The sequence below is a fragment of the Nyctereutes procyonoides genome, unplaced genomic scaffold, assembly GCF_905146905.1.
Source record: "Nyctereutes procyonoides isolate TBG_1078 unplaced genomic scaffold, NYPRO_anot_genome, whole genome shotgun sequence".
Classification (NCBI taxonomy): domain Eukaryota; kingdom Metazoa; phylum Chordata; class Mammalia; order Carnivora; family Canidae; genus Nyctereutes; species Nyctereutes procyonoides.
The window spans coordinates 22,520,775-22,545,549 of NW_026575041.1; the positions used below are offsets into that span (position 1 = coordinate 22,520,775).

A 24,775-nucleotide genomic window follows, 5' to 3' on the forward strand; every position below is an offset into this window, starting at 1 on the left:
ATTAAGATCATAAGTAGAAGGTAAAAAGAGGAAAGACCATATCAAACAGTCTTTCAATTTTAAAACAGTGATAAACTGAGGCTCATGATAAAACAGTATATTAGATACAACAGTGCGATCAAACGTGTTTAAGGATACTTGACTAAAAAATAAATTCAAAATTGAGAAACAGAATGGACTCAGCACTTTGTTTTTTTATAAAAATTAAACACTTTAAGGAAATGTAAAAACAGTAACAAAACGAATAAAATGTAACACACCTCAAAATGTCTACTACTATTGCGTCTCTGACGAGATCTTTGTTTTGAGAGTTCTTTCAGTTTCTGGAATTTTTCTCGCTTTCTTGCAGCTAAAGTTTTTTCAGGTTTTTTTTGCTCCATCTCCACTGAAGAACATTCATCTTCAACCACTCTACGTGGACGTTTAACACCTACTTTTCTAACGAGGATATCACTGTCGTCACTCTCATCACTGTCATACATAACTGAGGAGATCCTTTTTCTCTTCCCTCGCTTGATGTGTTCTTCTTCTATGTCATCTTCTATTATTTGTCCTGTATGTTTATTGAGATCATCATCCTCTTGACTTAAAAGCTTTTCATGATCTGGTAAGTCAATACTTCTATGTTTGTTTTTGTTTTCTTCTTCTTCATATGTGGAACTGTTGCCAGTGTTCATGAGATGCTCACAGTTACTACCTTTGCTTTCAACTTTAATTAATGTAAGTTCTCTCTCATTTTCCGGCTTTTTATTACTATCAAACCCCTTGTTACTGTCAAGCTCTTCATCACTGTCAAGCTCTTCGTTGCTATCAAACTCTTCCTCACTGTCAAACTCTTCGTCACTATCAAGTAACTGTGAGATACTACTTCTTTTAGTCCGCCTCCAATCCACTCGAGATTTCTGCTCACGCTCTTGAGTTTTAGAATTTTTCCTTGTTTCGTGTCTTCTAACATGTACCATTTTCACTTAAGCTTCTACAAAAAAAGTTATTAGGAATATAATAATGAAAACCAGATTACAACAATGAATGCATTTATGGTACAAACTATATTTATTTGGTGTTATAAAATGGTTCACAAAGGTAAAAATCATATAAAATATCTAAGTGACGATGGCAGAATAGTTATTCAACAATTTATTGAACATCTATAAAATAATCATATGAAAATCTATTCTGAATTATTCTATATTTTGTGCTAAAATGGATACATAGAAAAATAATGGTCCTGTTCTCCAGAAGATTATCCATGGGTAGAACATACCAACATATATTAAGAAAAATGCAAGGTATTTATTTGATAGAAAACAAGAGATAAAAATAACTGCAATAAAATTATAAAGATGCAGAAGAACAATATAGCAAGTCCTTCACTTAAGATTTTATGGAACAGTTATGATCTGAGAGACTACTAAAGGAATGGCTATCTTTCAACAAAAAGAATGACAGAGAATAGGATTTCAGGCATGTAAAAATGCTAAGGTCAAAACTTCAGCACTGAGAGAGAACATGGTACATTAAGTAATTTAAGTGTGACCAAAAGGGTGTGAAGAAAGGCTTTATGCTGGAAAAAAAAAGAGACAACTATAGAAAGATAGGGTGGGATTACCAGAATCATTCATCCTTAGGCAAAGTATTCTGAACGGAGAAATGATATGAATTATAACATAAAGGATCAATTTATATGAAGAAAGTTAAAAAGTAGTAGCTGACAAAAGACAGCAGTGCAAAATTAAGAGACCACTTATTCACTAAGGTGATATACTTTATACTATACTTTAGTATATACTTTAGTAAAATGGCAATGGCTTTAAACCACTCAAAGGTAAAGATACAATCCAACAGAAAACTTACTAATAATCCAAAACTGGGTGAAAAACTAAAGTTTCATGGTGAAGCAAAGTATGATATTGGGAAGGAAAACAAATGCTGTATGTTTCTGATTCAGCAAAGACTGACCTCCATTAAATTTACCACAAGTATATAATAAAGGAACAATTAGAGAGAAGTAAGATAACTAGAAGAGTAACACATAGTTAATTCTGTAGTTGCTAAGGAAAATAGACATATGATCACACTGTAATGAGACTAACCTCATAATATATGTATAAGGACTTATATGTTCTATTGAGAGTTATCTCCAAAGAAATCACCTTATGAGTCTAATTATTCCAATATTTGCACCACGGCACAGAATATTATTGGAGATTTTCTATAAAACAGAGTATCAAAAAATACATTAAAAATATAAAAATAACCATACTCCATTTTTTTTTTTTATCCCAAAGACTGGTTTAAATACCCATTTTATTGACTTGTTTTAGTTTAGGGACTGTTAGCAGCTTCCAGAAATGAAATCTAATTTCGAAAGATGAATATTAATTGCCAGTACAGGTATTTTTTAAAATGTGCTGTAACTTTGAAAATAGTCCAAAAATAGAATGCCAAAATTTTCTGAGCAATGGCAGTATCACTCAATCAAGTTTATAGCTTTCCAAGATGATTCCTCTTTTGGGTGGGTAGGAGTGGAGGAAGTACTGCTCATTTTATTGTACAAATTCTGTTATGTTAAAAGGCAATGTGACAGTTTCTAGAATGGTAACAATTCATGCAAAATCAGAATAATGGTTGCTAAGATCATATACCAGAAATTATCTTCGTAGGCTGAAGTGTGACCTTACAAGAGCAACTGCTGTGAGTTAACAGAAGGCTTGTATTAAAATCAACAAAGATGAGAACTGTGGTCAAAACTACCTCTAAAAAAATCTCTTTAAGGTATGTTTTTTATATGTTACACTGCTTCACAGTAGGTCCATGCAGTTCTTCTCCAGGTTTTAAACAGATTACTGTTGTTGTTTTTAAAATTAAGCACCAGATAAACTATGCAACTGATATCGTGAAGCCATATAGTGCAAATAAGTAATTTTTAAGCATAGACAGTTAAATTTGAACAAACTGTGCATGTGCATTACACTACAATGTCTTTCTAATAAGTCTGAATTGGGAGGAAAAAAATGAAAAAATATCTATGAAAACAAATGACAAATACAGTCTCAGCAGATACACTAAAGCAAGTGTGAACAGCAGGAACATTAAATGAAAGACGATTGTATTAGTACTCAACAGCAGCTTCATGTACACCAGATGACTATCTCACAAAGCTGTACCATGTCAAAAGACAGTTATTTATCACATCAATAGGTAACTTCCTATGACAATGGTAGAAATGAGTAAGAATGTGACATTATAAAAATACCTATCACTGCACATGGTTGAGCTATTAAAAAATCCTATATGTAGAGGAATTTTTTAGTGCATTTTCGTATGTTTTTAAATATTGACAATGATCCTAGAAGGAAGATGACTGTCTACCTTCATTTATAAATATCAAAGCCAAGGATATAGAGTTTAAATGACTTACCGAAGATCACACAGCTTGTCAGTGACAAAGCAGGGATAAGAAACCAGGTCTCCTGATTCGCCCCATTGTCCAGTTCTATACAATGACTGCTGCCAATATTATATTTGTATAAGGTAGTAAAAATCATGCCTTTAAAAAGTCATTGTTCTATCTCTCATTCATGCTAAACTTTAGTTTCATAAAATAATCATCAAAATAGTTTAGAGTTTACAAACATGCTTTTTAAAAAGTTATGTAACAGAATTTTAGTGCACATGAGTTAGGCCAGAAACTTCTGGAAATCGTCCATCCAATTGGCAAGAAAAGAATGTGCAAAAGAGATGAAAGTCTGAAACTTCCCTCTACCATCTTATCGATGACACTCATCACAAAACTTAAGGATTCCCCATTGAGTCCAAAAGTAAAAACTTCAAAAAAGTCAGTCTCTGATGAGAAAAAAAATTTTATTTGGGAAAACTGCAATATTGAATATTTGAAGAAACAAATTTTGTTCAAATAAAATAGACCAACTTTCATTTGTCCAACTGCCAAATTTCCACGGTCTCTCTTCATATTTCAGAACTGCTATTTTATCAATAATGCCAAAAATTATGTCATTGAAAAAGAAGGTAATTTAAATATGGTTGGCTTCCTCTTTTAAAATCGTGAATACTTTTACTAGGTTAGCTGGGGAGGGAAGAATGATGACAGAGGGAAAAAGTGAACTGAACCTGAGGAGAGAATGAGAAGGTGAAGGCAGGTTGATGAATAAGACATCTCTTGATCGTTTGAATTCACTCAAAAAAAAGAACCCATGCAATGGATGTAATTTCTTTATATGATGAGTATACAATTTCTTGAAATGAGAATTTAATCAAGCTTCTTTAATGACACCTTACCTTTAGGCCAAGAGAAAAACAAAGAAACTGCAAACAGAAAGCATTAGATAAATGAAGAGGGTCAATACTGTCACGTCTTGGTGCTTCACAGTCAATGTCACGTAAAAGGCTGCACAAAGCTACGCTGTCTGCCGAAGAATGCAAGCTAAGAATCCATACTGCTCTCTCACACGGTAACTCCACCACTGAAAGTACTCTGATGAGTCTACTAGAATTTCTCATCAGAAGAAATATCCCTTACGTGTAGACTTCGAGGTCGATTCATTTAAAGATTCGTTCTAGGGATGAATGAATGTCACATTTTTAAGGCCAGAAGGGCAGTGGGACCCCAACCATTACTTGAAACTCCACCAGGAGGGGTGCATTCCGATTTGTAAGACAGCACCCCTCCCTGACGTTTCCTTCCATTGGGCATTTTGGCGAGGAGGCCTTAAGTGACCAAAGAAATGGCTGCTGAAGGTGCATACCACGTGCCAGCGCAGGCTGAGCCGCGGCGTTGCTGGAAGAAACTAGCGACGCGGCCTCTGCTCCCAAGGAGCTCACAATCTGATGAAACTACGCGGGGCGCCGAACAAGCCGGCCTAACACAGGATCCACGGCCACGGCGCGGGGCTCTGATCAAGTCCTTTTCACAGCGCCGTCAATGAATCTGTCACAGCGCTCCCGCTGCCGGGAAGCAGGGCCGCACAACCCGACAGAGACAGGAAATGGTAGGATGTGAAGGGAGGAAAGCCGACTCGCCCCGCCTGGAATCAACCAACCGAGATGCCACGATGTCGCCTGGAGCGCATGGGCCAGCTCGGCCTCGGCTCTCTAAACCCAGCGGGGAAGAGCGGCCGAGAAGGAGGCCCTCGGGAGCCCACGTCAGAGCCGTCACCTCGACTACAAACCTGCTGCGGCGGGACGCGGGGGCGGGACGCGGGGGCGGGACGCGGGGGGCGGGACGCGGGGGGCGGGACGCGGGGGGCGGGACGCGGGGGGGCGGCGCGGCTCCGCCTCCGGGGCCGAGGGCGCCGCAGCCGGGAAACCCCGCCCTCAGAGCTTCGCGGTGACGCGCGCGCACGACACAAACCCCCGGCCCCGGCGGCCCCGCACCCCGAGAGTCAGCAAGGGGCCGGGAAGGCCGGGCCCCCCCGACCGCCCCGCCCACCGCCCCGCGCCGAGGGAAAGGCCACCCCGCCCGCTGCAGCTCCGCACCCGCGGCCGCGAGCGGAGGCGGCGCCCGGACCGTCTTCCCGCCCACCCGCCGGCGCCCGCGGGAACGACTTTCTCCCCGCCCGCCGGGAGGCGCGGCTTCCCCCGCTCCGTAAATAGGCCGTGAGCAGCCAGAGCGACAGCGAGGCCTGGCCCCGAGTGGCCCCCGCGCCGCCCCGCGCCCTCACCTTTCAAAGAGCCTCCGCCTCCGCCTCCGCCTCCGCCTCCGCCTCCGCCCCAGGGACCCACCCGGACGGGCGGTGCCCCGCCTCCTTCCGGGGAGCAGCGGAAGTCCCGCCTCTGGGAGGAGCTGGGGGCGGGGCCGGCGGCGGGAGGGGCGTCTTCCGGTCGCCGCGCGTTATTTCAGGGAGCCGTGCGGGTCCGGTCCCAGTTGAGGTGGGGAGAGGGCCTGGCGGGCTGCGCGGGGCCGGGAGCGGCTGTGCGGGCGCGGCCCGGCGCGGGCAGGTGTGGCTCGCGGTGGAAGAGGTCAGACGTAGCCGGCCGGTCCCGTGGGGAAGGAGCCCGTGCCCAGCGCCCGGCTCTTCCGCTCCGCCGCAACTTTGGGGTGTGGCAGGGCCGGTGCCGGGCGGTCCCCCTGGGTGTGGGCGCGGAGGAGGTCTGGGGTGACCGTGGGCGGGGTGCAGCCCTCCCGCGGCCACGGGGGGAGTAACACAGATGTCCATAATCCGGATTATCCGCGGTGACTCGGGGCCTCTTCCCCCGCCCGTCTGAGTTAGAGTTACAGGCCGTTCCCCCAAACTTCCTCCCGTCGGCGGCTCTTGCTCTGCCCTCTCTTGGCGGGCCCAGCAGGTCCGGGGACGCGGCGGGACGCGACGGGGTCAGGGCCCCCAGGGGCACAGCCCAGAGTCTGCGAAAGAGGGGGGCTGTGGACTGCTTCACCCTGGGTCAGGCCCCAGGCCCAGGCCCAGGCCCAGGCCCAGGCCCCAGGCCCCAGGCCCCGAGCCCCAGCATGTCGGGGAAGCGCAAGCGGGTGGTACTGACCATTAAAGATAAGCTGGATATAATAAAGAAACTCGAAGACGGAGGTTCCTCCAAGCAGCTGGCAGTGATTTATGGAATTGGTGAGACTACAGTTCGGGATATAAGGAAAAATAAGGAAAAGATTATCACTTATGCAAGCAGTTCTGATTCCACGAGTCTTCTGGCCAAGAGGAAATCGATGAAGCCATCCATGTACGAGGAACTGGACAAGGCAATGCTAGAATGGTTCAACCAGCAGAGAGCAAAAGGGAATCCTGTATCGGGCCCGATTTGCGCAAAAAGGGCAGAGTTCTTTTTCTATGCTCTGGGAATGGATGGTGATTTCAACCCCTCTGCTGGTTGGTTGACTCGTTTTAAGCAGCGGCACAGCATTAGGGAGATTAACATCAGAAATGAAAGATTGAATGGCGACGAGACTGCCGTGGAAGATTTTTGCAACAACTTCCGAGACTTCATTGAACGCGAGAATTTACAGCCTGAACAGATCTACAATGCAGACGAAACTGGACTCTTCTGGAAATGCCTACCTTCCAGGACTTCTGCGATCAAAGGTAAATACAGTGTCTCTGGGCACAAGGCGGTTGAAGAAAGAGTCACTATCATGTGTTGTGCCAATGCAACAGGTTTACACAAACTGAAACTCTGTGTTGTGGGGAAAGCAAAGAAACCTCGCTCCTTCAAGTCGACGGACACCTCAAACCTGCCAGTCTCTTATTTTAGCCAAAAAGGTGCATGGATGGATCTTTCCATTTTCCGACAGTGGTTTGATAAGATCTTTGTGCCACAGGTTCGGGAGTACTTGAGATCTAAAGGCCTGCAGGAAAAGGCTGTGCTCTTGTTGGATAATTCACCAACACATCCAAATGAAAACGTCCTAAGGTCAGATGATGGTCAAATATTTGCTAAATATTTACCGCCTAACGTGGCTTCATTGATCCAGCCCTCGGATCAAGGGGTCGTGGCGACAATGAAGAGAAATTATCGTGCAGGTCTTCTTCAGAACAACTTGGAAGAAGGTAATGACCTGAAATCCTTCTGGAAGAAGCTAACTCTGCTAGATGCACTTTATGAAATAGCAATGGCATGGAATTTAGTAAAGCCAGTTACCATTAGCAGAGCATGGAAGAAGATTCTACCTACCATAGAGGAAAAAGAAGGCTTGGGCTTTGATGATGAAGATATTTCCATGGCTACTGTGTCCACCATTTTACAACATACCAGAGGACTGGAAAATGTGACTACTGAGAACGTTGAAAAGTGGCTTGAAGTGGACAGTACTGAACCAGGCTATGAAGTGTTAACCGACAGCGAAATCATCAGAAGAGCACAAGGCCAGACAGACGAATCTAGTGAAAATGAGGAGGAGGAAATAGAACTGATTCCAGAGAAACATATTAATCATGCAGCTGCTCTCCAGTGGACTGAAAATTTATTGGATTATCTAGAACAACAAGGTGATATGATCCTGCCTGATAAACTGGTGATTCGTAAACTTCGAGCCACCATCAGAAATAAACAGAAGATGACAACCTCAAGTCAATAATGGCATTTCATTGTTATAGTTTTGGTAATTGTGTCTGTAACTCTTAACCTCTGCGATGTGGCTTAATTTTGTGTTGTCAAGTCTCAGTCACAGCCCTATGAAATACAGATACAGAAATGTATCTGAAGTGTTGGAGGACTATGTTTTGGATCATCTGTGTGTCTTCCTTTATTTGTGCAGATAATTGGAAGCTGATTCTGTATAGATAAAAAATTACATATACACGTGTATTACTTTGGTAGATCTGCAACTATCCCTTCTATTACAGTGGCATTCTCTAAAACCTCAAAAAAATTTACAGGTAACAGTGAACAGATTGAGCACTTTACTGAAATCTGTTGTTTGGTTTATGAGGGCTGCCACAGTAATATTTACTTGTGTTAACATCTTAAATGGTTATATTTTGTGTTCTGCATACACTGACAGAATGAGAAATAATCTATATTTTAGATTTCAGGGTGGTCTGCAATAATTGAAAGTGAAGTCCAATAATGAGGAAGCAGTGATCTATGAATTGTAATTATAAAAATAACTTAGAAATGCTACTTCTGTTCTCTTAACATTTGTTTAGGCGGCAAGGGGAGGAGATTTTCCTGGAAGTAAATATATATGAAGTGATTACTAAATTAGTAAGAAAACTATTTGAAAGCTGATATATGAAAGATATTCTGATCTATTTGTAGAGAAGTGCGAGTTGAGAATTTGGGGAACTTTAGGTTATTTATACAAAGGGAATAAATAGGCTTGTTTTAATTGGGTCTTATATTATGAATTGGGTAATTATTTATTCATGTAATTATAGTACAGGTTTTGTAATGTTACATACATGTGGTGATATGAACTCCCACCTTATATATGGGGATGAATCTTGGGAATTTAAAGTTAGATTTTTTTTACTGTGTTCTTGGAAATGTCTACAGTTTGAAAAAACTTATCATACCTTCCCCTTTTATTTGATACGAAAAGAAAAAGAAATGAATAAAGTTTTTATTAATTTTAACAAGCCATAGGTTGTGACCTGTTTTATGAAGAAAGCAGAAATGATTATGGAAAGTGCCAGATTCTAAGGGATTTCATCATTTACTCTTTTGACACTTGTAAAAAGGTATTCTTTCTTCTAGAATCCATTTAAATTTGAATTTTGATAAATTTGCTTAGTAAATTTACTTTTTATTCAAGACTTTGAAAAGACTTTATGAATATTGATTTAATTTATAACTTAAAAGCAATGTGGGTCTCCATATTATTTCATCCTGCCTGATAAATAGGTATTTATCACACATTTTTTTTTACCCTTAAAAAAAATGTTCTCTATTGGTCATTTTTTTGAAGGTTTAACTTTTAAATTGAAATATTTTGCATTTTATATTTATAGTGCCTTTCTTAGAATTCTAAGACTTCAAAGATACTTTTAGCTTTCCCTTATTTCTGTTATCTTCATGATACATGTCCAGATTTTTTTAAAAAAGACTTCTCTGATGAGAACTGTTTGAAAATTGCTGCATGAAAAAAGCATCAGAAATTAACATACATTATCGAATCAGCTAATTATAAATTATGCTATAAATTAAGTTGTATATCAAAGAAATTTTCATTTTTCTAATATGAAAATGTATAAAAGCTTCTTGGAATTTCTGTCTGGATTTGCTCAATTTTTAAAATTCATCTTGCCGGTGAAATTCAGCTGTATCATTGCCACCTAGTGGTAAAATTAACATTACTGTTAAGCTGTGTGGTTTAAAATATTAATATCTAGTAAAAGGTTCACTGTTTTGTGGCCTTGAGTGGGTGAATCTTGTGACTCCTCTAGCTTGTAAGTGACTGCTCTTGTTTTTTTAGATTTATAGCTATTTGCTTTTTTCCAAAAGCTGTCAACACTAGTAGGCTATAGTTCTTTTTTGAACCCTTTTATCCTTAAGTATAAGTATAAAAGCTGCCAGTTACTGAATACCATGTTATGTTCTAAGCAATGTACTTATTTATCCTCAAATTATGGTGGATATACTGATATTCAGCTCATACTTTTAATTGCTGAAGATCACTTGGCTACAGATAAAAATTTAAACCCAGATATTTAGTGCCAAGAGCCTATGCTTGTATTATTCAACCTAGGCTAACCTTTCCCAGTCTTCAAAATTTATTTCCTGCCACCAACCCCCCTGCCCCTGACCTGTCACAGATGTCTGACTTTGCTTCTCTGTACACTTGTGGCAGCAACTGCCCTTCCCCTTACTCTTCTATGAGGTTAGTCTTTCTCTTTAACCACCCTGTAGTTTCATTTCTGTTTATCCCCAACCCTAATAGCACTTGAAACTTGGATCATCTGCCTTTTGATTTCTGGTTAGCCATGCTCAGTGAGGATCCTTTCTGTCTTAATTTAAAACATACTATTGGGAAAAATAAGCAGTTCATGTGAACATTTCTCTTTAGTTTATGAGACAGTCTCAAAGAGATTTGAGGAGTTGGCACAGTATTTGCTAGACCAGAAATATTGGAAACTGCTTCTATCAAAACCACAGATCCATACAGATCAAAAGGGGAAAAACCCAAATGAGATGATATGGGGAGGAGAAGGAAGGATAGGCTGAAATACAAGAGCTGATTAGAGAATAAAAATGGGACATGTGGGCTGCAGTGAGGTTCATTTTGTAATGATGTGTGTTTCAGCATCATACTCCCAGCCTTACTAGTATGTGCTGCTCATTCATAGATGGTCCATGAATCTCTGCTTTTCTTCTTTCTCTGAGAATGTTAAAACATCAGTGCCAAGTTAAGTGCATTTGATCAGTAATTGGGGAAGGTTAGTAGATGATGACAGAAGCTCTTTGGGTACTATATCTGCCCAAAGTCATAAATCTTTAGTTCCTGATTCCTATTCCCTCAATATCCCACCAGAGGCTGTGTTTGGCTTTCTATTTTTCCTTTAAGAAATTAGCCACAGACAGTATTCTCACCAGTGTTGCCAGGTTTTCCCATTGATGAGCCTCGACAGAACAACAGCTCTCAGAAAACCCCTCTGCATTATGATGTTTCTTAAGACCCATACTTCTAGTAGCCAAGAAGTCTATGAGAGTAGGTCTACCTGCAGCGGTTGATACAGGAAATTAGGAACTTACTTTTTATGAGAGATTTGGACTTTTGAGGGGTTCGATGGTGAGGGAAGTGGAATTCTTTGCCAAGTTTAAATTTAGTGAATCAAAAATTGGTTGAGCCTTACTATATACATAAGATGACTGGGAGTGGTGGGTTTAGGAAAATAAAAAGAGGAAAAGTGGATCTTAAGGTGGAAAAATGACATTTGGAAAAAAAAAATACCCCATCTGTTCAATTTTAAACCCATATAAAACAGCCAACATGATGTGATAGGGACTTTGTAAGAAAACCATCATGATTTATATTGCTTATTCATTCCTTTGCTGGCTCTTACTGTGTATACCATTTACATTTTAAGCTTTTCTTTGTTCTGTTTTTTTTTTTTACTAATCCTGAATGACATTATACATTTCCATTACCTGCATGCTTAAGACCACAAATCTACCTCCAGTCACCGTCTTCAGAAATGCAGATTTGTATCTTCAATTGAGAAGCAGGATTTAAGTGTGGAAGGGAAATTAAAATTGTTGCTTTTCTTCCCCTCTGTAGTAGACATTAGCATTCTGATGTCAAAGCTACCTATATGGGCTAAGGAGTTGACATAATTTTTTAATTGCTGAATTAGGCTTATCTTCTTTGATCTAAAATAGCAAAATAGATAATTATCTATTTTCTTATTTCTGTCCTTAGTTAGCCTTTCTGCCATACATACATGTCTTTGCCTCTGACCATTCCTTCCCACAGGGAGGCATAGTGGTTTCTGTTTTTGATACCCTTGTTGCTACTCAAGTACTAAAATTTAGTTTGTCATGTTCCAGCCCCTAACCTCCTTAAAAGACCATCATTTATACTCTTGACACCAACTATAGTCCTTAGAAATGTACTGTTTTCACAGTTTAGGCAGCTGGCAACTTTGCATAGTAACTAGTCTAATGCAATTTGAAGTTGGATTGAAAGAATGCCCAAAGGGTACCATATCAGTTGCTGGAGACACCTAGATTGTGAAAACTGGTGACTGTAAGGCCTTGGAGTCTTGTAAGACTTGTAATATGTTGTGAACTGATTTTTGTGATCTATGTTTCTTAATACCGGACTATGAGATCAAGGCTCCATGATTTGCAGAGTACTCAGCAAACACTAATTGTACACTTTCTCTAAGACATGTCTTAGGCAATGCATGGGATACGTGGATAAGACTATCTGCTTCAAGAGATTTATATTATAATAGAGACATGTAGGAAAAGGAGTGAATTAAGTGTTCCGACGCTGATGGAATGCAAAGAAAACACTCAACAATTCCGATATGAGTGACATAAAGAAGCATAATCTGATAGGAGAAGTGGAGTCAAAACAATTGAGTTGGTCTTGAAAAATAATTGAAATATTCACTTTAGTTTTACTTGTCTTGAGTCATTGCCAGATGTCCTCCAGGGGGCCAAGTCATCCCCACTTGAGAACTACTACTGTAGAGCTGCAAGATCACAGGTATTTGGTTTGCTTTCCAAGTTATTCAAAATAATATTTATAAACTATTTTTTACCACTATCCCAAGTGACATGGTCTCTGGTAGGTTATTTCCCTGATGCCTGTTGCCTAATCACTGATTTAATACCACATACTTGAGATTTTTGTCACAGCAGCATTCCACTTTGAGGTACCCGTTTCTCTATTGATCTGGGTAACTCTGATGAAACAAAATTCAGAATTTTAGAGATATACCATGAATGTTTTTCTCTTAGCAGTTTTGTAATGATAAAGGACTTGGTTGAAGCATAACTCTAAGTAGTGATTCATGGACCTAGGCTCCTTCCATCTTGTGATTTTGCATTTGCTAGACTCTTAGAGTCTTCTGCATCAAGTTAGAAGATGAGAAAAGAGAAAATGAGGAATGAAAATATACATTGCTTCTTAGAAACTTCCATTTCTCTGAAGTGATATACATTATTTCAGTTCACATTCTAATGATGAGAACTAATCCCCTGGACTTGCCTTCATACAGGCAATGCTTGAGGATGACTTCCTAGCTAGATAGCTGCTTCCTAGTGACAACTTTATACTATGGAAGGGGAAGCCACACATTAGTGAATCATTAGCCCTTTCTGAAACAAGAACAGTGGCAATTATTGTAGAATCATTTAGGGAACTTTTAAAAAATATCGGTGCATGAGTCCTACTCTAAAAGGATCTGATTTAATTAGGGTACTTATGGTGGGTTTTTGTTTTCAAGTTTCCACATATCTCTCAACATGCAACCAAGGGTGAGAACCACAAGATTATGCATTTGCAAGGTAAGCAGAGTAGAAGATGTGGAGACGAGATTAATAGGTTCCTCTGATGGACCATGAGGTCAAGACTATGTATAGAGGCAGAGTAATGAGGAAGCTAAATAAACAAGCAAATTCACACATATATGCATCTCTGTGTGTTTGTAGTAGTAACTGTGATATCAGAGGAGAGACCATAGAGCTTGGAAGAAGAACACCCAGTATTTAAGTCCCAGTTTTACCCATTTTTCAGTTCTAGAATTTTTTTTTAATTTTTATTTATTTATGATAGTCACAGAGAGAGAGAGAGAGAGAGGCAGAGACATAGGCAGAGGGAGAAGCAGGTTCCATGCACTGGGAGCCTGACGTGGGATTCGATCCCGGGTCTCCAGGATCGTGCCCTGGGCCAAAGGCAAGCGCCAAACCGCTGCGCCACCCAGGGATCCCAAGTTCTAGAATTTCTAATTGATTCCTATTTTTCTTTCATGTATAAAACAATCTATTTAAGTGTATTAATTTTACTTATTTGGAAGTTACAGTTTGAATTCTCTATAATCTCTGAGCCTTCTCTAATCTTTGAGTTTGTAGTCTTTCATGGAGTTGGTACTATGCCAACACTTGGACATTGTTAATCGTGCCTTCCTCAGGGAGCTGAGATTTCCTGAAATACTACGGTCTCTGCTTGTATAGCACATATTGTGGGAAGTGTAGAAACATCTGCTAAAGTTTGGTCAGAGCCATTGATAGTGAGAATATGGAATGGACATTATAACCTGCCAGATGGGGAACTTGGGAGCTTGTTTTCTGGGTTTGGATGTACCCCATTCCTCCTGACTTTACCAGCTCCCAGGGGCATTGTTCTATTAATCACTGCAAGCCCTGGCCTTTCTTGAACACAGGCAGAATGTTCTCTTGTGCCTAGCCTTGGAAAGTGGCAGTTATGTGCCTGGATCCTTAAATTAGGCCCCTTGTTGGTTATATCTGAACTTCTGCTCCCAGCTTTTCACCACTTCATTATATAGAACACAATTTTCTCCTACACAATTTATGGTCCTTCAAAAGTTTACCTTCTTGTTTTTAGGATGGAGTCCTTCCTTCTAATCTAATATCTCCATTTATCCTGATATCAGAAATCCTATCAGTGTGATCTTGGGTGAATCTCTAAATCTCACTAAAATGGGGATAATAATACAGATTGTTAAAAGGAATAAATAAAATAATGTACAACACTTTGTGAATGAATGCTAGTTTTTAAGTTCTTAATAGGAAGCATTAAAAGACCAGAGGCATCGAAGATGAAGAGTAGAGTGGGAGAGTAAGAAAATTGAGACAGTAGGAGTTTGTGGTTGAAGGGAGGGTTAAAAGGTCAAGATTTGCAACTCTAGGTATTCACAATGTGTTGAGGCAATATATACAATCAGGCATTCCTTTTTCAATGCTCTATGCTGCCTTCTCTTATTATTGCATGATATGCAGACTAACCCTTTTATTCACACTCTAAGTCAGAAGACACTTTTTTTTCACATTACAGTTGATTCTTGAACAATAGGTTTGAACTGTTAGGGTCCACTTATATGCAAATTTTTACAGCACAGTACTGTAAATGATTTTATAGTTTTCTTAACATTTTCTTTGCTCTAGGTTACTTGTAAGAATACAGTGTAAAACACATATATTAAATATCTGTTAATCAATTGTTTGTTATTGTGTTTCAGTCAACAGTATAGGCTTTTAGTTAAGTTTTGGGGAAGTCCAAAGTTATATGTAGATTTTTGTTTGGGGAGTGGTCAGTGCCCAAGAGCCCCATGTTTTCCAAGGGTCAACTGTATAATTATAAGATATTTGTAGATTCTCACTTTGAGAACCTCTCTAGAAGGAGACAAGTACATTTCAGTTAAGTCCTAAAGGTATCAAGGCAATAAAAAGATCCATTGCTGAAAATCCCTTCCAGGTATATACACTAGTATTTTATGGAAAGTTAGTAAAGTTTTGAGGAAGAGATAAAAGAAATCTGAAAAAGACAAATGAATAAGTAAAGGGATATTGAATAGTGACAAGCATTTGTATAATTTTTTTTGTCTCTGAATGAGAAAAATAAAAAATATAAAACATGATTGATAACTGATGGCAGATTTTTTTCAAAACTTATTTTAAAAACATGATCACATTAGGGGCATGTGGGTGGTGCAGGAGGTTAAGCATCCGACTCTTGGTTTCAGCTCAGGGGGTGATCTCAGGGTCGGGCGACCAAATCCCATGTGGGGCTCTGTCCTCAGCACAGAATCTGCTTGAGGGTTCTCTCCCTTTCCCTTTGCCCCCCCACTCATGCTCTCTCTGAAATAAATAAACCTTTAACAACTCAGCAACAACAAAACATGATCACATTGGGATGATTTCAAATAGACTGAGAGCAGCTATATGGTTTTAGTTACCACTGAAAAGAAACCAGATGGCAGGGGGACTCTACCTTTCCACTAATAGCATTTTCACAAAAAATGTTAGTGATGATTGGTATTTGATGCCATTCTGGAGTCAAAAGAATAAATGGTATTGGGCAGCCAAATCGCTCTTCTATTCCCCATTTTTACATGTCTTTTTTTCTCTCCATCTAATTATTTTCCTTCATAGCATCCTTGTTGTTTGGAGAGTGGGCCTCAGTTGTCTGTCTTTTGCCATTTGTTTTCTGTCTCTTCATACAAGAGTGACAAGGAAAGACCTAAGTGGATCTGTCTGGTATTATAAATTAGTATAGTAATGGAATTGTCAGTACACATGCACACATTTCATTCTTTATAAAAGACTATTTTTAAAAAAGATTTTATTTATTAGAGAGAGAAAGCAAGCAAGAGCATGAGCATGAGAAGTGGGGAAGGGCAGAGGGAGAGGGAGAAGCAGACCTGACATGGGGCTTGATCCCAGGACCCTGAGATCATGACCTGAGCTGAAGGCAGATGCTTAACCACCTGAGCCACCCAGGTGCCCCTATAAAAGACTGTTTTTTGATCAGACTTTCTTGCATACAGCAAGTAAAGAAAAATCTTTGTTGCAGAAATGTATGAAGGCTCTGTGGGAACTGAAAACAAGGCTGCGGGATCCCTGGGTGGCGTAGCGGTTTGGCGCCTGCCTTTGGCCCAGGGCGCGATCCTGGAGACCCGGGATCGAATCCCACGTCGGGCTCCCGGTGCATGGAGCCTGCTTCTCCTTCTGCCTGTGTCTCTGCCTCTCTCTCTCTCTCTCTCTCTCTCTCTCTCTCTCTCTCTATCATAAATAAATAAAAATTAAAAAAAAGGCTGCATTTGATCATAAAATTAAGCACCACTAGAATTCCCTATTTTCATTTCAGTATTTAGGACTAGCTTATTTTTATCCTGTATATTACATATACTTTCACAAATAAAACTGATTGCAATGTGGAAAAATCAGTTATCCATGAAATAATTTTTAAGCTGTGTTTCTGCCCTCATTAGTAGTATCTCTAGTTTTGAATTTTATTGGGAAAAATTGTGTTCCATGTATTAAACAATCAGATATCTTTTAGATAAACATGTACTCCCTTTCAACGTAAGTACTTTTTAGTTCCTTTAACGTAACTATGAAATTTTATAATTCATTCATTCATCTCAAGTATTTATTTACCTATGAATATTTACCTACTTTATAACCAAAAAATTTAAATAATCATCCCCTAATTTCTTCTTGCAGATTTGTGTAATCATGAGCTTGAAATTAAACCCTTACCTATTTTTTATGTTAGAAAAATGGCTCATATTTTAGGTTGCTATACTACTTCATTGATCAATGAGATGATGAAGAGACAGGCTCAGCAAGACTGATGATTTTTGATGAATTTTAGCATTCAAATTGGTTTTAAAAACCAGAATTATTTTGAGGTTATCATTTAGAAATGTATGTAGTATATAACATTTTTTCATTGATTTATATAAATACATGGTACAAATACTCTTGTTAACACACAGTTATTTATGTGCGTGTTTTATATAACCTAGAGATGATTTAATGGCTTTAAAACAAAAAAATTCAAATACAAATAACAGAGTTAAAAATATTCAATAATGGTTATATAAAAATAGAGAGTTAAAGAAAAATGTTCAATAATGATTATATTCTAAAAGTATTAAAATACCCAATATAGGAGTTTTAGTTTAACTGAGTTTTCATAAAATTTCTCCCAACATAATGGATGTTTTCTTGAATTGCAAACATGCCTGCTCTTTAATAATAAGTCTTTAAAAATTTTTTATAGATGGATGCATTAATACTAATCATATACCCTGTAGCTTGACAGAGTTGCCTTCTAATCAAGCTGTGGTCATCATTCTTGCTTAAATATGTGAATTTAGCCTAATTAGGATATAATTAGGTTGAACCTGATTTGGCTTGACAAAAAGCCCTGCAGGTATTCTAAAGTCAAAATTAATTTTCAAGGATTCAACATATTTCTTGTTAGTTCATAACAATGTACAAGGTTACATAGCATTTTTAAAAAGCACAGTACACAAAAGCTTCAAAATCTTAAAATAAAAATCTAATGAAATGGTTTGTTAAAGATGACTGGTGGTGTCCTTTTGTCCACATCTGCTCAACATAAAATGTGTAGGATGGAGAAGAATCTGGTTTGTGGGAGCCAATGTAGAAAAGGCTATGAGTAGCTTATTATCAACCAGTAATTAATGAAATGTACATTAACAACATAATAGTGAATATTTACAGAAGACTTAACATATGCCAGAAATTGTTCTAAGTACTAGGTATTTAGCAAGAGAACTATTTATTGCTCTTAGCATTAAAGAGCAATTTATTTTATTTCCCTGTGGATCAGCTAACAACAGGGAATTAGGCTCAATAAAAGGCTTAACTGGATGTTAGAATTGTCTCCAGACGTGGTGAACTTCCCCCTGAAGTATATGGTTTTCTATAACTAGTAGAGTTAAAATTGTGATTAGACGGCCAGATCACTAAACTATAGCAAAGTGGTTCAGTCACTATACTGGTTGTTGGATGAGATGCTGTTTCAGTCCTGAGGCTCATGATTCATTCACATTGAAGGATTATAAGGAAAGCACTGATCAAATTACCAAACAGAAATAAAAATGTTTTCAGAAGCTTTCATTTACGCATTCAATGAATATTTACTTAGTGCTTACTACGTACCACATACTGTTTTCAACCCTTGGGGATCTGTTTTTACAATAAGTATTGTGAGTTTTGGAATGTTAGTCTTTTCTTTAACTTCTCTAGTTTCAAAGAACCACATTTTGCCATCGAAATATACCCAATTATGGAATATAAAAAAAATTAAGGGAAATCCAGAAAGAATTAGACACCAGATAATGTGCCTTTCTTTGTATAAACTTTTTTTTTCCATAGGAATTTGTGGTTGTTTTTGGCATTTAGGACAAGAGATTGACCTTTTCTCTCTTGTCCATTTAAAATTACTAACTATGCTACAATAACAATAATAATGGATATCATTCACTGAACATTTACCATATGATGCATAGTATACGTCATTGTATCTCTTGTACTGAAGAGGAAATAGGCATAGAGAGGCTTACTAACTTATCTAAGGCTTAGCAGCTAGTAAGAGATTAAACAAAAAAACTGTATTGTGCTTGTTTTCTATTTGGTATGATTAGCTACATACCACATAACCTTTCTAGACAGAGAATCAGTATGCCTGGTGCACTGATTCTCATTTGTTATTGTTTTGCAATTTTAATATATGAGAAAAGGAAGTGGATTAGTAAAATGGAAGAAATTATAGTGGAAGTTCAGTAATGTTTCAACAACACTAACCTGGCCATTCTTTCTGATTTTCCTCTATAGACTCTTCTTCCTATTGGAATTGGAGGTATTTCTTGGCATTCTGTTAGCTCCTCTACCCTGCTCTTCCTTGCCACATAATCCCTGAATGGTCTTATCCCTGATATGACTTCTATCACTAGTCTAACCTTTTATAAATCTCAACTCTACATTTCCAAGTAAGGCCATTTTCCTTTGTTCCATCTAGATCAGTATATCCAACAATTTAGATAAATTGAGGCTTTGAGTTGTATTTTAAACTTGTAAACATTTTCTTTTTATCTATAAAATTAAGTTTTACATTTAGCTATTTCTCTAATTTCAAGAAAACCTACATAATCTTTAGTTAATTTGAGCTATCTCAGTGAGGTCATAATAAACTAAGATCAAATTAACCCCTATGTCAACATAGATTGCAATTTATGTGAATAACAGTTTTCTATGATAAGTTTTCTAACAAATGGAAATACCTAAAATCTATTTTTAAGCTCAAGTTTACAAAGCAATTTTTGGTTTTCTAATCAAACAATTTCAATATTACAGCATTTTTGTGCCATTTTTAAGAAATAGATCTAGATACAAACCTCAAATTCTGATGGTGCAAATAACATTGATTAGTATTTTATGACAACTTGTGTAGTTACTAAACTCTCTTTTGTCTAATTAACAACATGTAATGGTTTGTTGTGAGATTTATATTCTTAAAACATCTATGGTAATAGATTTCCATTGGCATTTCTAATTCAGATGCTGAGATATACATCTTCTGACTCCTATTAAAATTTTTAGTCAAGGTGCATTAAAGAATTTGTAGTTGCGGCTTATCTTTTGCTCAATGGAGTCAAGAGGGGGAATAACGAATATCACATACTTCATTTATTGGCTATAGATGAAAACCAGAAATCAATATAAAGGACTAAGGCATGAGTTGTTATACAACCTACATACACATTCATTTATACATTCCATCATTTATTTGCCAAAATTTAAAAAGTATATGCATAAGTCTAATTGGGATAGCCCTTGTTAAAGAATTTAGGGTCCTAACTACATCTTCAATACTAATCTCATGTTCGCTAGAGTTTTCTACATCTAACAATAGGATCTTGGATCCCACAGTTAATGAAAAGGTCTTATTAAAATCTCTTAAAACATAGTAAGTGCATTATTAGATGATTAGACCCCTTAGATATATGCATTTTATGCTGTTTTCTTTGAAACTCATGATGTTATAATAGCGCTCCAGTTAGCTTCACACATCTGCTCTGAGTAGCCATTAAAAATATTATAGCTTGCCTCCCCATCCCCCACCCCACAGATCTGGGTGACACTTCTTTAATAATAGCTTGCAGGGAGCCACCACTCCCAGTAGGGAGATGCCAGGTGTCCCTCAGCACCTGCCCCACCAGTCCCACCCCACTGCCAGCATGAAGGCTGCAGACGATGGCAACCCTTCCACGTGGAGGACTTGCTCTTCTCCTGCCAGGCATATGCCTATGTGCCTAGGTGCTCATGGTCAAGGAACAGGGCAACCACTGCAAGTACTGCTTCGCCAGGAAAAACTACTGTCCAGATATAGAAGATGTAAGCAGGTAGGCATATTACTACAATGTGGAGTATCAGAAAGAAGATTGGCCTATGCACAAGCTGGAATGTTGTTTTGGGGGGTAAATGGAATCCCTTGGAGACTGTAGGACTAACTGCAAGGATTTTGGCCAGCTAGAAAATCCACCCAGAGAAAACTCCTTCAGAGAAATTGTTAGCTGTGAAGGAGTTTGAATCACATCTGGATTAATCAGACAATGAGAAGAAGGACTTAATTCGGAATGACATTGGTGCTCTTCATCACTTTTACTCCACGCACCTCCAAGTCCCTGACAGTGATAGCTTGTTGGTACTCTTTGCACCAGGTAACTGTAATGGTTTCATCTTCAAAGATGAAGATCTTTCTCTTTTGGGATCAGCAATATTCCCTGAGGTTGCCCCGATGTCATTGTGGCCCAGAAGGGGACCTTGGCAGACGTTAGGAGTATACAGAGTATCAACCTTGGAGAGGAGGTTTTTACCATCTACATTGATCTGTACCCAACAGAAGACAGAAAGATTGGTTAAGAGGTTCTTCCTTCTTTACTTGATGGTGCCAGGAATGTACCACCAAAGACAACGTAAGGCCAAGGTGGAAATCCAGAAGCTCAGCCATTCCTCCAAAGGCAGAAACTGTCCAAGCCATGGTCAGATATGTACACAATGCTCATCAAGGACTTCCAGAGGGCAAAGCACTACAAATCCTGTAGTGAGCTGCTAGAGATCTGTGAGCTCAGCCAGGTGAAGGAGAGCTTCGTATTTGAGAACAGCAGTATGTACATGTTGCAGGTCATGAGTGTCTGCTTGTACATGCACAACTGGGAAGGAGCCCTGCAATATGGACAGAAAAATCATTAAACATTATCCTCTGTATCCCCTCACTGTGGCTTCCCTGTAGCTGAAGATGGGAGGGCTATACAGGGGCCTGGGAATGAAAGCTGCAGGAAAGAAAGCCCTGAAGGCCATTGTCATAATGGAAGTAGCTCAAGCCAAAGATCATCTGTACATTCCTGAAATCAAATTGAAAGCCACTGAAACTATGCTAACATGTTAGTTTTTATTTAAATGGTAGGGCAGAGATCTTCAAGGATTTGAGTATTTCAAATCGTACACATCATTATCTCATTTCTATAAAATCATTGGAATGAAAACACTTGGCTTACCTGGAAGTTGGTCTTAATCTTTAATCTTAATACCAAAATAATTTTTTAAAAAAGATTTTATTTATTTATCCATGAGAGACAAAGAGAGAGAGGCACAGGCAGAGGGAGAAGCAGGCTCCATGCAGGGACCCTGATGTGGGATTCTATCCCAGAACTCTGAGATCATGCCCTGAGCCAAAGGCAGATGCTCAACCGCTGAGCCACCCAGGTGTCCCCCAAAATAATTTTTGAATGTTTTTTCTTCCTAAGAGATATGTCATGGTTTCATATATTGAGTTTAAAAATTGGACAAATTGAGTTTTAAAAATGTGATTTCTTTCCCTTTATGCAGACTATAATGTTCTGAAAAAACCTGAATGATAAAAGAGAATAAAAAGGTAATGGTGTAAAAAAAAAGTATCATAATATGTAACATCGTTATCTGTTTTTATTTAAATTAATAGATCTTATTTTTAGAGCAGTTGTAGGTTTACTTTTTTAAATTTTTATTTATTTATGATAGTCAGAGAGAGAGAGAGAGAGGCAGAGACACAGGCAGAGGGAGAAGCAGGCTCCATGCACTGGGAGCCGGACGTGGGATTCGATCCTGTGTCTCCAGGATCGCGCCCTGGGCCAAAGGCAGGCGCTAAACCGCTGCACCACACAGGGATCCCTTTTTTTTTTTTGCAGTTGTAGGTTTAAAGAAAAATTATGCAGAGTGTACAGAGAGTTCTCAAAAACTTTTTCTCCACTGCCTCCTTGCAGTTTATCTAATTATTAACGCCTCCCTTTAGCGTGTGGCACATTTGTTATAATCAGTGAACCAGTAATGAAACATTATTATCAACTAAGGCCCACAGTTTATTAGGGTTCACTCTTTGTGTTGTATAGTTCTAAGTGTTCTGTATAACACCACGTATCAATCATTATGGTGTCATACAGAATTGTTTCACTGCCCTCCAAATCTGGTGTTCCCTTTCTTTTTAAAAAAGATTGATTGATTGCTAGATTTGAGATGGGGCAGAAGGCAAGAATCTCAAGCAGACTTCTCACTAAGCATGGAGCCTGGCTCGATCTCATGACCCTGAGATCATGACCTGAGCCAAAACTGAGTGTGACACTTAACTGCCTGAGCTACTCAGGTGCCCCGGGTGTTCCATCTTTTAATCACTCCCTTTTTTCCTTGCTCTCTTTGAACCCTTGGCAACCACTGATCTCTTTACTCTCCATCATTTAGCCTTTTCAAGAATGTCATGTAGTTGGAATCACACACTGCAGCATTTACAGACTGGCTTATTTCCTTAGCAATATGCATCTAATTTCCCCTGTGTATTTCCATGGCTTGATAGCTCATTTCTTCTTAGGACTGAATAGTATTCCATTGTATGGATGTACCACAGTTTATAAATTCCCCTGATAGAGGACATCTTGATTCCTTCCAATTTTGAGCAATTATGAATAAAGCTGCTATTAACATTTGTACACAGGTTTTTGTGTGAACATAAAATTTCAACTCATTTAGGTAAATATCTAGGAGTACAACTACTGAATCATGTGGTAAGACTATGGTTAGCTTTGTAAGAAACTGTCAAACAGTTTTCCAAAGTGGCTATACCATTTTGCGTTCCACCAGCCATGAATGAAAGTTCCTCTTGCTCTATACCCTCGGTGTTTTGGATTTAACCATTCTAATAGGTATGCAGTTGTCTTATTTTTTTAATTTGCAATTCCCTAATGATATTTGCTATTGAGCATCTTTTCATATGCTTGTCATCTATATGTTTTACTTGGTGAGATTCATGTTTAGATATTTTGCTCTCTTTTTAATTGGGCTATTATTGTTGGGAGTTCAGAGTTCTTGGCATACTTTGTATACAATTTTTTTTATCAGATCTGTGTTTTGAAAACATTTTCTGTGGATTTTCATTTCTTACCAGTGTCTTTTGCAGAGCAGAAGTTTTTCATTTTAATGAAGTTTAAACGACCAATGCTTACTTCCATGGATCATAAGTTCGGGGTTATATCTAAAGCGGTCTTCACCAAACCCAAGGGCACTTAGATTTTTTACTATATTATCTTCTACAAGTTTTATAGTTTTTAATTTTACATTTAGGTCTATAAAAATGTGGTGTTAATTTTTTATAGGGTGTAAGGCCCATGACTACATTTATTTTTTGCATGTTTATGTCCAGTAGATCCAGCACCATTTGTTGAAAAGAGTGTTCTGTGTATATTTAATTGTCTTTGCTCCTTTGTCTGAGATCAGTTGACTGTATTTGTGCAGGTCTACTTTTGAGTTCCCCATTTTATTTCATTAATTTGTCTATTCTTTTACCAATACCACACTGTTTTGGTAACTATACCTTTATTGTTAGTCATGTGGTGTTAATTCTCTTATTGTAAAGAACAATTGTTCTTTACAATTGTTCTTTACAATAAGAATTGTAATACTAAGTGTAAGAATTAACACTTTACCTTCAGTATTGTGCTGACTATTCTGATTCTTTTGCTTCCCATATAAACTGTAGAATCAGTATGTCAGTATCCATAATGTAACTTGCTGGGATATTGATTGAGAGATTTCACTTAATGTATAGTTTAAGTTGGGGAAAACTGACATCTTGACAATATTGAATCTTCCTCTCCTTGAGCAATGAATACCTCTCCATTTATTTAGACCTTTTTGATTTTTGTTATCAGAGTTTTATAGTTTTCCTCACATAGATTTTGTACCTAATATGTTAGGCTTATACCTAAATATTTAATTTTGGGGGTTGGTTCTAATGTAAATGGTGCTATGTTTCTAATTTCAAATTTCAATTATTTGTTGC

At 38.5% G+C, this 24,775-nt stretch overlaps 2 protein-coding genes and 1 pseudogene across 10 annotated transcripts in view; 2 read left to right on the forward strand and 1 right to left on the reverse strand.

Moving 5' to 3' along the window:
- Positions 1-5,744, reverse strand: part of CCDC82 (coiled-coil domain containing 82) — a 34,598-nt gene extending 28,854 nt beyond the window's left edge. For 3 of the 9 annotated variants that reach the window (XR_008663856.1, XM_055320700.1, XM_055320699.1), the window contains exon 1: positions 261-5,174. Coding sequence is in view for 8 of the 9 variants with exons in the window: in XM_055320700.1 (XP_055176675.1) it covers positions 261-962 (702 nt within the window). In the remaining variant the exon portion in view is untranslated. The other 6 variants (XM_055320696.1, XM_055320698.1, XM_055320697.1 and 3 more) reach the window with 6 other exon arrangements.
- Positions 5,745-5,843: 99 nt separating this feature from the next.
- Positions 5,844-15,489, forward strand: JRKL (JRK like). Its single transcript, XM_055320797.1, has one exon. The coding sequence runs from the start codon at positions 6,464-6,466 to the stop codon at positions 8,036-8,038; it is 1,575 nt and encodes a 524-aa protein (XP_055176772.1). The 5' UTR covers positions 5,844-6,463; the 3' UTR covers positions 8,039-15,489.
- Positions 15,490-18,014: 2,525 nt separating this feature from the next.
- Positions 18,015-24,775, forward strand: part of LOC129506612 (N-lysine methyltransferase SMYD2-like) — a 35,452-nt pseudogene continuing 28,691 nt past the window's right edge.